This window comes from Hyaena hyaena, unplaced genomic scaffold (assembly GCF_003009895.1).
Source record: "Hyaena hyaena isolate Hyena2069 unplaced genomic scaffold, ASM300989v1 scaffold_742, whole genome shotgun sequence".
NCBI classification, from domain to species: domain Eukaryota; kingdom Metazoa; phylum Chordata; class Mammalia; order Carnivora; family Hyaenidae; genus Hyaena; species Hyaena hyaena.
The window spans coordinates 317,071-332,120 of NW_024081370.1; the positions used below are offsets into that span (position 1 = coordinate 317,071).

General features: G+C 36.3%; 1 protein-coding gene across 1 annotated transcript in view; it reads right to left on the minus strand.

The window, feature by feature from the left end:
* The window catches only part of MEI4 (meiotic double-stranded break formation protein 4), a 213,271-nt gene that overhangs the window by 57,632 nt on the left and 140,589 nt on the right, over positions 1 to 15,050 (minus strand). Inside the window, exon 4 of the mRNA XM_039218145.1 lies at positions 8,243 to 8,374. Coding sequence (XP_039074076.1) covers positions 8,243 to 8,374 — 132 coding nt within the window. The remainder of the gene's footprint in view (positions 1 to 8,242; positions 8,375 to 15,050) is intronic.

The following is a 15,050-nucleotide window of genomic DNA, read 5'->3' on the forward strand; positions in this document are numbered from 1 at the left end:
CTGAAACAGGCTCCAGGCTCTGAGCTGGCTGTCAGCACAGAGCCCGACGCGGGGCTCGAACCCACGAACCGCGAGATCATGACCTAAGCGAAAGTCGGACGCTTAACCGACTAAGCCACCCAGGCGCCCCTCTGATTCCATCTCTTAAGAGCATATTATTGACTCTGAACCTAATATAAGATAACACCTTGGACTGAGTACATCAATAGTCATTCTATCACCTTTTTAGAGTAAAAAAGCTGAAAAAGCATAAAACTACACTATCTTTTTTTTGTTGAATTACAATCGACAGACAAATAGTACATTAATTTCAGATAAACAAGATAGTGATTTGATATTTTTCTACATTAAGAAATGCTCACCATGATAGGTCTAGTTACCATCTATTACTTTATAAAATATATAATGTCATTGACTATATTCCCTATGATACACATTACATTCCCATGACTTATTTATTTCATAACTGGAAATTTGTACCTCTCAATCCCTTTCACCCATTTTTCCTGTCCTCTCACTTCCCTTCATTCTGGTAACCACAAGTTTGTTCTCTGTATATAAGTCTGTTTTTATTTGTTTGTCCATTTGTTTTGTTTTGATTTTAGGTTCCATATATAAGTTTAGTCATACTTATATAATTGTCTCATTTATTTCACTTAGCATGGTATCTTCTACTACCCTCCTTGTTGTTATGAATGGCAAAATTTCATTTTTTTTTCCTGCTGAGCAATATTCCATTGTGTATATTGTGTGTACACCAGATCTTCTTTATCAATTCATTTATCACTGGACACATATGCTGCTTTCATATCTTGGCTATTGTAAATAATGCTGCAGTGAACACAGGGATATATATATCTTTTCAAATTAGTGTTATCATTTTGTTCAAATAAATACCCAGAAGTGAGACTGCAGTCATATGGTAATTTTATTTTTAATTTTTTGAAGACCCTTGATACTTTTATCCATAGTGGTTGCATCAACATATATTCTTACCATCAGTACAAGAGAGTTCCTTCTTTATATTCTCAGATTGATGTCAAAGCAGAAACATGTATATTTTCTTCCAGAAGTCTTATTTTTTCAGGTCTTACACTTAAGCCTTTAAACCATTTTGAGCTTATTTTTGTGTACGGTGTAAGAAAGTGGTATAATTTCATTTTATGTATGTATGTATGTATGTATGTATCCATCCATCTATCTATCTATCTATCTATCTATCTATCTATCTATCTATCTATCTATCTATGAGAAAGAGAGCAAGCACAAGCCATGGAGCGGCAGAGAGAAAGGAGACAGAGAATCCCAAGCAGGCTCTGTGTTAGTGCAGAGCCCCATATGGTACTCAAACTCACAAAGTGTGAGATCATAGCCTGAGCCAAAATCAAGAGTCTGATGCTTAACTGGCTGAGCCACCCAGGAGCCCTGAGTTTCATTATTTTGCATGTATTTGTCCAGTTTTCTCAACACCATTTATTGAAAAGACTGTCTTTTCCCTATTGTGTATTTTTGTCTCCTTTGTGGTAGTTTAATTGATCATATAAGTGTGGGTTTATTTCTGGGCTCCTATCCTGTTCCATTGATCTATGTGTTGCTTTTTATACAAAAGCTGATTATTACAGTTTTGTTAGTACAGTTTGAAATCTGGGAGTGTGACACCTCTACATTTATTCTTCTTTCTCAAGACTGCTTTGGCTGGTTGGGGGTCTTCTGTGCTTCCATACACATTTCATGATTATTCTAGTTCTGTGAAAAAATTCATTAGAATTCTGATAGGGATTCCACTGAATCTATAGTTTGCTTTGACTAGTAAGGATATTTTAACAATATTAGTTCTTTTAATCTATGGACACAATATATATTTCCATTTATTTGTGTCACCTTCAATTTCTTTCAGCGATATCTTGTAGTTTTCAGAGAGTATAGGTCTTTCACCTCCTTGGTTAAATTTACTCCTAGATATTTTGTTCTTTTCAATGCAATTTTAAATGAGATTCTTTTCTTAATTTGACTTTCTGATAGTTTATTATTATATAGAAACACAACAGAGCTTTGTTTATTGATTTTTGTATCCTACAGCTTTACTGAATTCATATACTACTTCTAATAGTTTTTTGGTCGAGTCTTTAGGGTTTTCTATCTATAGTATGATGTCATCTGCAAATAGTGATAGTTTTACTTCTTCATCTCTAATTTGGATGTCTTTTATTTCTTTTATTGCCTAATTTGTAGAGTAACATAATAACATGTATGAAAAACCCAAAGCTAACATACTTAAAGGTGAAAGGCTGAAAGTTATTAAGCTTTTCCTCTAAGATCAGGGACAAGGATAGCCATTATTCACTTCTTTCAACTTATGTTGCAATGCATTCCCTCTGTACCTACTTTGTTGAAAGTTTTCAGTCATAAATGGTGACGAATTTTGTCAAATGCTTTTTCTGCATCTACTGAGATGATATGATTTTTATACTTTGTTTTCTTAGTGTAGTGTATCCCATTGATTGATTTATGGATGTTATACCATCCTTGCATCCCTGGAATGAAACCGAGTTGGCCATGGAGTATGATCTTTTTAATGTTGTTGAGTTTGGTTGGCTAACATTTTGTTGAGGATTTTTACATCTATGTTCATTAGGATATTGGCCTGTAATTTTCATTTTTTGTGTCTTTGTGGTTTTGGTATCAGGGTAATGAACTTGCCTCTTAAAACTGTCCTAAATATTACAGAACATTGCGTTCTCATTTTCATTTGTCTCTATGTATTTTATTTCCTCTTAATTTCTTCACTGACACATTTACTGTTTAGTGGCATGTTGGTTAGCATCCACATGGGTGTTTTTTCCACCTTTTTCTTATAATTGATTTCTAGTTTCATACTGTTTTGATAAAAAAAAAGATGTTTGATATGACTTCAGGCTTCTTAAATTTATCACGGTTTGTTTTGTGGCCTAACATGTGATCTGTCCTGTAGAATGTTCCATGAGCACTTGAAAATAATGTGTTTTGGATGGAATGTTCTGTATATGTCTGTTAAGTCCTTCTGGTCTAAAATGTCATTTAAAGCTTCTGCTTCCTTATTAATTTTCTATCTGGATGATCTATCCATTGAAGTAAGTGGGATCTTAAACTTCTCTATTATTATTGTGTTACTATGAATTTCTCCTTTCATGTTTCTTAATACTTGATTTATATATTTAGTGCTCCCTTGTTGAGTGCATGGACATTCACAATTGTTATATCCTTTTTTTGGATTAATCCTTCTATCATTATGCAATGCCTTGTTTGTCATTTGTTACAGTCTTTGTTTTAAACTCATTTTACCTGATATAAGTATTCCTATCCCAGATTTTTTAAAATTTAAATTCAAGTTAGTTAAAATACAGTATAGTCTTGGCTTCAGGAGTAGAACCCAATGATTCATCTCTTACATATGACACCTAGTGCTCATCCCATATGGTGCCCTCCTTAATTCACTGATTTAATCTATTCCTCCATCCCCCACCCCCATCAACCCTCAGTTTGTTCTGTATTTAAAAGTCTTTATGGTTTGCCTCCCTCTCTGTTTTTATCTATTTTTTTCTTTCCCTTCCCCTATATTATTTGTTATGTTTCTCAAATTCTACAAATGAATGAAATCATATGTCCACTTTCATGGAATATCCTTTTCCATACCTTCATTTTCAGGCTTTATGTGTCTTTAGGTCTGAAGTGGGTCTCTTTTAGGAAGCACATAGATGGGTTTATTGTGTTTTTTTTTTTTTTTAATTTACCCATTCAATCACCTTATGTCTTTTTATTGCTGCATGTAGTCCATTTTCATTTAAAGTAATTATTAAGTATACACTTATTGCTGTTCTCCTAATTGCTTTCTGGTTGTTTTTGTAATTCTCTGTTCCTTTCTTCTTCTCCTGTTATCTTTCCTTGAGATTTGATTATTTGTTTAGTGTTATGTTGGGATTCCTTTCTCTTTATTCTTTGTGTATCTATTACATGTTTTTGGTTTGTAGTTACTGTAAGGTTCATATAGAACATCATAAGTATACTTCAGTCTATTTTAATTTGATGGTAACTTAACTTTTAACACATTGTAAAAGCACTACATTTTTTAGCCCTTTCCCCATATTATATATAGTTGGCATATTTTACATCTTATTTTATTTTGTGTATCCCTTAACTAATTATTGTAGCTATACCTAGCTTAACTACTTTTGTCTTTTAACCTTCATAGTAGCTTAATTAATTTACTACCTTTACCATGTTTCCTTTTACCAGTGAAATTTTTTAATCTCATAATTTTCTTACTTGTTCTTATGTCTTTTTCTATGTAAAGAAGTACACTTAAGATTTTTTGTGAGGCTGGTTTAGTGATGATAAACTCCTTTAATTTTTGCTTGGGAAACTACTTATATTCCCTTTAATTCTAAATGATAGCCTTGCTGGGTAGAATATTCTTGTTGTAGTGTTTTTCCTTTCAGTACTTTAAATAATATATCATGCCACTCTCTTCTGAGCTGCAAAATTTCTGCTGTAAAATCAACTGACAGTCTTATGGGTATTTCTTTGTATGTAACTAGTTGCTTTTCTCTTGCTGCATTTAATATTTTATCTTTAATTTTTGATATTTTAATTATTAATGTCTTGGTGTAGATCTCTTTGACTTCATCTTTATTGGGGCTCTATGCTTCCTGGATCTGAATATCTGTTTCTTTCCACTGGTTAGGGAACTTTTCAGCTACTATTTCGTCCAATAATTTTTCTGGTCCTTTTTCCTCTCTCTTCTTCTGGAATCCCAATAATGTTAGTGTTATACTTTTTATGCTGTTCCAGAAGTCCCTTAACCTATCCTCATTTTTAAAATTATTTTTTCATTTTACTGTTCAGTTTGGATGATTTACACTACCCTGTGTTTCAGATTGCTGATCCATTCTTTTGCATCCTCTAATCTGATGTGGATTCCCTCTAGGGTACTTTTCATTTCAGTTATTGCATTTTTAAGCTCTAATTGGTTCCTTTTTATATTGTCTATCTCTTTGTTAAAGCCCTCACTGTGTTTATCCATTCTTCTCCTGGGTTCAATGAGCACCTTTATGATCATTACTTTGAACTCTTTATAAAATGGAGATTGCTTATGTTTATTTTATTAGTTCTTTTTATGAGGTTTTGTCTTGTTCTTTCATTTGGAACATATTCCTCTGTTTCCTCATTTTGCCTGACTCTCTGCATTTGTTTCTATATTTCCTGGTTTTAAAAGTAGTGGACTGATCTTGAAGGCATTCTGTGGGGCATAGAAAGGCAATACTTCCTGGTCTTCAGAATAAGGCACTCCAGGGGTATCCCCTGTGTGGACTGTGTGTGGCCCCCAGTGGCTGGGTAAGAGTCCCAGCTGCAGCCTCTGTGGGCATACTGATGGGTGGGTCTAGTCCTTGGTGTTGCTGCTGGGAGGCCTGGTGGCAACTGTTGTTGATGTGCAGCTGGGTAGGCTCTTCTCTCCCTCTCTGGGGCAGGAGTTACCATGGAGGGGTCCTGATCCTGGCTAAGGCTGCCTACCATGTATGGCCAAGTGGAAGCCACACTGGAAGGGCACCTGCCAGGACAGATGGGTTTGGTCAGGGCAGCTACAGAACACCAAGGTGGGTCACACAGTGCTATTAAGGTAGATGGAGAGGGTTCAGAACTGGCATTGGCCAACTAGGCTGAAGAAGGATAAGAAAAATGGTGTCTGCCAAAACTTCTGTCCCAGAGAAAGTTCCTACAGATCCCTGCCTCTTCAGCATGCCCTGAAAGTAGTCGATAAATCTCCTTCACTTATGGCCCAGGTACGTTTCAAACTGCTGCTTCTCTGTTCCAGAGAGAGTAAGACTGTGTTCAGGCCAATCCTATAGGCCTCCAGCTCTCTTGAAGCTAAGTCCTACTGATTTCCAAAGCCATATATTAAGGGAACTTACCTTCCTGGTACATATATCCTTGAGGGGGGGTTATTCAATATGGGCTTGAACTTCTCAGTCTTTAGGAAGGACCTCCCACTCCTGTGATATCTCTCCCATTTGTGGGTTGCTGTGCTGGGGGTCTGGGTCCCAAGCAGACTACCTCTCTGCCCCTATCCTTCTTGATGTGGCTTCTTCTTTGTATCTTTAGCTGTGTTTAAGTTGTTATGATTGTCTTCAGGTTCTTCTCAGAGTTGCTGTATATGTAGTTATAGCATGGTGAGGCCATGAGAGGAAGTAAGTTCAGGATCTTCCTACCCTGATATCTTGAACCCTCTTCTCTGCATTTTATTAAACTACATTTCCTATACTTTCTTGCTGATAGGGGTATGAATATAAAGTTGGTTTAGAAACAAATGTACTCACAACAACTTTGTAGTTCAAAGTGAATCACATAGTGAGACAGGTACAGAACAAAACACACATTTGTCTGTTGCACATTGTGGCAGGAGTGTTTTCTGGAACCTGTGACTGTAGCAACATCTCTTTGACTTATTAGGAGGCTTCCTGGTCATGATGGCAAAGGCAGCAATTCCTTTGGTAGCCAAGTTCTGCTGTGTGATTATGGGAGTCATTCAATAAAGTACAGCCTGAAGTCTCTTTTCTCAGCCCTCTCAACAATCCATAGCTACTCATGCATCCTTTCTGCTTAAAATGGCTGGAGTGACTGTTGTCATCTACTATAGGAATGTCAACTAATTGGGAAAATTCATGTAAAGCATGTTAACACATTATTTATCACCTGCCAAAAAGCAGTTATTGTTCTTTCGTCATTCTCATTCTCAAGTGATTTAACAATCAGGATGCCTGGATTTGAATTATGGCATATGTTCTTTCTGCAATCTTGATCAAGCTGCTTAACCACTCTAAGGTTTTATTTCTTTATCTATACACTAGGTAAAAAGTACAACTACTTCATGGAGATTTGTGAAAATTAAATGAGAATATGTAAATAAAAATTTCTCACCTGTAATTTGTTATTTTCTATACAAATAATCTAATTTGATCAAGTCATTTCTCACATTGCTTCCTGTTTTTAAATCCCACGACCTTACCTTGCATTTTCAGAATGCTGGGCACATATTTAAAAAAGTACACCCAGTGCCTCTAATTTCTGTTATCTTCTGCTTTTCAAATATATGTTTCAAGTTGTTCCTTTTCCATGACATGTTTTCAGGGACCTGCAACCTACCTTGATCACTTCCTTGATGCTGGAGCTCCTAGAAACACCAGGAAGTGTTTTAGCACTTCACTTTTTTTTTTTCATTTACTAAATGTGTCTTCTTTCTTTCTCAAATAGATTATTAGCCCCTTAATATCAGTAACAATTACTTAAAAAATCTAACAGAGCACTTAAGAGAGTTTACCATTTAACAGTCACCTACATGATTTATCATGTCATTTGCTGAATTCAATTAGATTAAACGGTATCATTAAACATAGGGAACTTAGGTTTAAGCAACTGGTTAAACATTATTTAAATTTATATACATATTTTTTCTAATTAAATGTTTTTCTTTCTTATGAAGATATTTCTTCCTGTCTCTAATTCCTTTAATTGTACTTCATTCTATCACAGAGACAGCAATGGCATTAAAACAGTTGGCAAAGTGAACACATGATATACCAGTGTCAACATGAAGATAAGGGAATGACTTCTGTTCCTTAGATACGTTTGTCAGCATTAATGTGAGAGTTTGCAGAGATAAGAGGGCTTAGAGCACAGGTTTTCAATTCTGTCTGCAAACTAGGATACCTGAAGAGCTTCAATAATACCAATCCCTGCATCTTAAATCCAGAGACTTCCCTTTGACCAAACTAGCATATAGCTTAACAATGGGGTATTTAAAAGTTAACCAGACGATTCTCATGAGCAATTAAAAATAAAAACTACTGGTTAGAGGCTGTTCTTCATTTAGCATCCTTTCCCATTCACTTTCCTCTCACTGTTTTGCTTTAGGAACATGCTGCCTGATTAGGCAGATGTAAGGCCATTCGCCCAAGCACTTCTTGTCACCAGCGGTACCTCTGGCACACATATGCATGTGAGGATGATAAGATGGTATTATTTTGAAAACTCTGTTCTAAAACTATCTTCACAATTTTAGTAGACAGTAATGGTATTCACATACTTTAGGGGAAAAAGGTAATGAAACTAAAATATCGGCCTAGCAAGAAGAACAGAAAGGAGAAAAGGAAAGAAAAGACTACAGCTGTATTAATTATAAATAAGAATTACAGTTTCGGGCTACAAGTACCTGATTGATGGTACCCAGAACGTCATTGAAGCTGTTTACTTCTGATAAAAGCTGAGATATTATAGATTTTCTCAACAAGTAGCAACTTCCCAGGGTTACCAGGCTCTGAGACACATAATGCTGCACCTGAAACTAAAGATAAAAATGAATAGATTTCTACTTTCTATCAAGTCAAGTCAAAATATATTTAGTAGGCATTTTCTAAGACTTCATTACTGAATTCATACTGTCAGGAGTATTAAAAGTGTCAACATAATTCTGGGTCAGTCTTAAGCAAAATTATGAAATAGACACATTATGACTATATAAGTAATAACATTTTATAAAGCAGTTAATATTTTGAAATGTATGACAAAGTGCTGAAATGTAAGTTTTAGCTGAAATAACAAAATAAATAATTATATTTAGATGATAGACCATATATAGAATGAGTAAAAGAGACGATCAGACTCTTAAGCACTTATCCACTAGATATAAGTATAGGCATAGATATAGATATACATAAAAAGTGAAAGAATGGAGTTTGAAAATGTCTTTTGGGATAGTTATTGGTATACTATGAATCCCACCTCCACTCTGGAGAGACAGGTGGAAAGACTTCTCTATTTTCCATAAGTCAAAAGAGAGGCATTTGAGAGAGAGGAGAAAAATATAGAATTATAAATTTTCATCTAGAGGCAGCAAAAAGTACTCACCACTAACTAACTGTAAAAGGACTTTTGGAAACCATGAACTATATACAATTATTAGGAGAAAGGTCATTTGATTATTAATTACATTTAAGTTATGTATAACTCATAGCTGGAACTTCATTAACTATACCCTTTAATATTATTTTGAATTTTTTCTATGTTTATTATTGAGACAGAGAAACAAAGTGTGAGTGGGGGAGGGGCAGAGAGAGAAAGGGAGACACAGAATATGAAGCAGTCTCCAGGCTCTGAGCTGTCAGCATAGGGGCGCCTGGGTGGCTCAGTTGGTTGAGTGTCCGACTTTGGCTCAGGTCATCTCATGGTTCGTGGGTTCGAGCCCCACATCAGGCTCTGTGCTGACAACTCAGAGCCTGGAGCCTGTTTCAGATTCTGTGTTTCTCTCTGTCTCAATAATAATAAACATTAAAAAAAAATTGAGCTATCAGCACAGAGCCCCACATACAGCTCTAACCCATGAACTGTGAGGTCATGACCTGAGCCAAAGTTGGACGCTTAACCAACTGAGCCACCCAGGCACCCCATTAGTATTGTTTTGGAGAAAGGAGGCTTCAGAAGTATCTCAAAACAAAGAAATAGTACATACCTTTTCATCGTTCTATAGGAGACTAAAATCATATTGAGGAGACATTGCTTTTGTGTATAAAATGTTTAAATGATAATGTTAAGTAAATAATGGCATATGAAACTAGGAAATGTCACCTGTGTCTTTTAAGATAAACACTTAAATATTTCTTAAATTGATATTTTAATAATATACTTTAAAATTCAATCAATGACAGTAAAATGGTGAACATATTAGAGAGTTCAAAAGAAATTTCTATCATAAATGTGGATTTGTGTAACTAGTTCTTAGTAACAGTTTTCTAAGTCAACTTGTCAACTTCATATTAAAACCACATCAATTTATTATCATAAGATATCATAGTTATTTATCATTATTTTTTCATAATGTAACTGGCTAAGACTCACACCCTCTGTAACTCTTCACTGCCAGTTTTTTACAGATTTTTTAACATTTTTGTTTGTACTTGAAAAAAGAATACTTATATCTATCCTGAAAAAAAAATCTGTTGAGTATTTTACAGATGTTTTAGTTGTTTACTTACTTGCTTTCTTAATATTTAATTCTTTAGGAGATAAACTGAAGAAAAATTCACAGTAAAATAAAAGGTACTTCAGACAGTGGGAATGAAATCATGAGTTTATTAACAAGGTTAGGTTTGTGGACTCTGGAACCTAACATTGCCTGAGCCAAATCTCATCTCCACTGCTTATGAACTTGTACTGGCAAGTTACCTTTTTTATGTTTGAGCTTCCACACCTAAAAATGGTGATAGCACCTACTTCAGCTGTTGTGCATATTAAGGTAGACAGTAACATGGTTAACACGGTGCCAGGCATCTATCTGGTAAGTGTTCAATAAATGTTACATGTTAATTGTAGGTTGATAATATAAAAGCATGGAAGGTTACAGAAGTTCAATTTATTGAACCCTGAAAAGTTAAAAATTAGTAGTAAAATAAAAATATTTTTCTAGAGTTAATACAATCCTATTAAAGAGCTCTGCCAAAATCTAGATAGGAATTGTTACTGTCTCCCAGGTAGGATTGAAGTTTGTAAGAGAACAGAAACTAAGTATATAACTGGTAGGGTAATTTAAAATTCTGTTAACATTTTTATAAAAATGGTCTGTATTCTTCCTTACGTTTCAATTGACACTTGCCCCTTTGTAAACATAGTGGAACTTTTGAAAGAGGCTGGCATGGAGGCCCGGGCTTACAACATTACATGAGAGGCTACTGTGGTAGAAAACGTGGGATGTCTCACTCAACAACTAGGCTATATTTGCCTACTCTAGCACATCTTCCTGTATTTCAGGGACTGGAAAGCTATTAATAATTTTCCCCAGAGTGTGCAGTTAGAATTTTGGATATTATTTGAGTTCTGCCAATCAGAATTACCCATCTGAGACCTTGATTTAGAAGAGCATTATGGGGGGCTCTTAGGTGGCTCAGTCGGTTAAGTGTCGGACTTTGGTTCAGGTCATGATCTCATGGTTCGTGGGTTCAAGCCCCACGTCCGGCTCCGTGCTGACAGATAGCTCTGAGCCTGGAGCCTGCTTCGGATTCTGTATCTCCCTCTCTTTCTGACCCTCTCCTGCTCACCCTGTCTCTCACTCTCTCAGAAATAAATAAAACATTAAAAAAAAAGAGCATTATGGAAGAAGAGAAGCAGGGCACATGGCATGCATTGTGCTAGTGCAGACTGTGGCAGAGAGGCATGGTTTTGGCTCATCATGCAGCTGGTTTAGAGGCTTCATACTTTTGCAAGTTCTTAATCCTGAGAGCAGTAGGATGCTTCCTTGATGGCTTGGCAGTTTAGGGAGTCATTCCTGTAAATTCAGCCTTCTCAAATACTCGTAAATTCAGCCAAATCAAATGTGCTTTGATCTACATATTCCCCTGGGGGATTCACAGAACCCAGTGTTGACATTTAAGTCTTGAAATATGCAGAGGTGGAAATTCCTACCACAAGCCCAATACATTTGCCCATCTGATCTGTGCAGAAGCATCTGGGAGAATGGCGGTGAATTAGCACAGACTTCAACAGGGTATTTCTATTGTTGCAGTTCCTTTCCTAGCATAATCAACACTGTTTCTGATATTGTTAGGCAGCTCTTAATTTGGGAATATTTTTTATTATCCCAATAAGAAGAGAATGAAGCAGCTTGCATTCACCTATGAGACTTTCAGTATACATTTTCTGTCCTAGTTAAGGCTGTGTCAGCTTGCTGGCTCTGTGTCATTATTTAGTTCATAGGATTCTGATCATGAAAACATTCCATAGGACATCATGCTGGTGTACTGTATCGATATCATGCTGATATGGCAATTATTTTAAAGGCCCTGGTAAAAAAAACCTCCATTACAGGAGAGTGGACCCCAAGATTTAGGTACCTGATACAGCTGGGATGCATCTAGTCTAAACATGTTAGAATACCCCTTCCAAAGTGAAAAACAGGTTGCTTTAGTATGCATTTCCTATCAGTAATAAAAACATATTAATACTTGATGGGAATTTGTGGATATTTGAGGCAGCATATATTCATTTAGGTTTACCATTTGGATGCAGATATTGAGTAAATCCTGTCTATAAATTTTGAGAAGAGCCCAGAGTAGTATAAAGATCTCTAGCTGGTCTAAGTTGAGGAACAGAAAGCCCTGTCAGTTGGGCCTTACATCCAATAATATCTAACATTCTTGGAGATCATCAGTAACTGCTTGAAGCCTGTAGCCAATCATAATAAGAAAATCACAAAAAGAGAATCCTTGGTTTGGGAAGAAAGTCAAACCCTTCTTGACAAGTAAATATAACCACACACACACACATATAACTATTTGGTCCTACTAGAGATTAAATAACTGCCTGATCATGGGACACCAATTAGTCACATATGCCCAAAGCTGCTTATTTGAACAGTGTTACCTAAAGTCAGTTATACACAGCAACACTACATCATCAAGCTGTACTATATATAAAATCATAATCAAGCAGGAAATAAAAGCAGAAGTGGTGCTTCAGCAGTTAGTTCCAACGAGAATACCACTCCTTATAAGGCTGAGTTATAAACAATTTATGTTCCAAACCAGTGACAAATATATGGTGGCCTTTCTCTGATAGCCAGAATATATGAGTTCAGGAACCAAGCTATGAAAGAGAGGGAACTCTCAATATTAGATCTAGTGATTCACTGATAAAGTATTCTTCACACCCTTGTGACACTGGATTCTGGTTTAGAGGTCTAAATAAAAAAATAAAAATCATGCCTACCAAAGGACTCAACAATTGTTTCATGAACTGGAGGCTGAGATTTCCATTTAGCTACATGAAGTTCTTTGTGCCACTCCACAAATGGGAAAAAGGACGTCCCTGTGTTGGGTAGAACACTTGATCTCTGGGTGAGGAAAACAGGGATTTGAAACGTAGTGGCAGCAGAGAAGATTGTATTTGGAAGCTAAGGATTGCCTGGTATGAACTTCCAAGTAGTATAAGTAAATAGAATAATATAGCAACTTCAAGAGGCAAGCCCACCAAAAGGCCAGATCCTTCAGGGATGAAACCCTTGGTAAATCCAACTAATTGAGGTTCTGGCTGAGGACAAAGGATATAACTGGCAGTGGAGGAAGGAAGTAAAAATAAGTTGTAGATTTATAACTAGTTGTAGAACTGAAGGCCATAAAGGGATATTTTTCTGTGTGTGTGTATGATTGAGACCCTGAATCCTTCCTTTTGAGAAGAAGTCTACAGATTTTTGTTTCTATAGAGCATTGGTACATTATGTCTTCAAAGAACACTGTTTTTGGTATTGATAGTTTGGGGAAGTTTGAATAAGGGAAAAAGGGAATTTTATTGATTTTATATATAAATAAATATATACTAAGCCTAAATGTCTGTCTTGCTTGCACATGCTCTATCTATATATATAGATAAACACATATTATATAAAAGATCTGCCTGTTCAAAACCTGACTCAGCAATGTACTACTTATGTGACCACTGGTAAATTACTATACTTCTCTGTAGCTTAATTTTCTCACGTGTAAAAGGAGGATAAGAATAGTTACTATCTCCTGGGCTTGTTCTGAAAAATAAAGGAGTTAATATATAGAAATATTTGTAATGAATGTAGCTATTTTTAACTCTTAAGGAGATAACCAAATAGAATTAGAAACATCTCTCTCTCTCTCTTTTTCCATCACATTTGCAGGAGAGCTCACAACTTCTCCACCCCATTACTTTTCTCAAGGCGGAGAAGCACAGGTATGACTGAGGTCTGGACTAACATGCCAAAGGAAAACACTATAGGCAAAAACTGGCAGAATCTGCTCCTTTGGCTTTAGTTGCCAGAGAATTTAATTTCTTTGTGACTACAGTGATAAGAGACTCTAAGAATGTGCCTATCTTCTGGCTAAGAATACTTCTCAGTTTAAAAAAGAAAAGTGGGACACCTGGCTCAGTCAGTTAAACAGCCGACTCTTGATTTCGGCTCAGGTCATGAACTCACCATCGTGAGTTCATGCCCTACATAAGGCTTTGCGCTTATAGCGCAGAGCCTACCCTGCTCATGTGAGCGCTCTCTCTCTCTCTCTCAAAAATAAACGTTAAATAAGAAAGAAAAAAAGTGAAAACTAGGAAAAACAAGGCATTGACCAAGAAAACTTAGATCAAGCTCTGCTGCTGGCCAAAACTATGACTGACATATGGTAAAGTCCAATTCTTTAAGGCAAAGTTCCAAGCAGGCCTTTATTATAGTAGGACTTTACTCTAAAACTATGTATAAACCCAGGGGCAGTATTCCAGAAATCTCAAAGGTGCCATTTAGTGGGAATCTACAAACCACAGAGCTTGGCAGTTTCCAAAGGGAAGATCTGGCTTTTATAAACAATGGTAGGAACTCCTACTAAGTGTGTTTAGAAAGACAACAATAGTAGAGAAGTTCAGCCCACGTGAGAAGAACAGCAAGAAGTAACAGGCACCCTGGCAAGTTAGTACAACAGAAGAAAGGAGGCTCTGAGAAGAGGTCACGTTTGAAGAACCATGATCCATCTGTAGGCAGCAGGATCTCAGTTTTGAGTAGCAGGTAAGAAACTGGGAACGATGACAATGCAGAGAAGCAAGAAGAGGGAAATAAGACGGGAACTCTGTTTCCACGCCCGCCAGGCAAGGAACAAGGCACAGAAAATGTTTACTGGGACTAGTATGTGAGGTAGGTCAGAATTTTTAGACGCACTAAATCTACTAGTTTGAAATGAAATTATCCACGGCCCTCTGAATCACTGCCATGGAACAGGTGAAAGCCTAGCGCCTGAGGAAGAGTGAAGCACGTAGGTATGGGGCAACTGACTGCTAGAAAAAGAGTTATAAGGGGCAAAATTAAACATGTAAGGACACTGATTTATATCTGGATATATTTACCATTGAGCTTCAAAATAAAGCAAGAGTTAAAAAAATCAAAAGGCAAACAAATATTTTCTTAGGTTTAGAGCAAGGATGAAAAGGAGCAGTCTCATTATGAAAAAAAATGGTATAGAGTT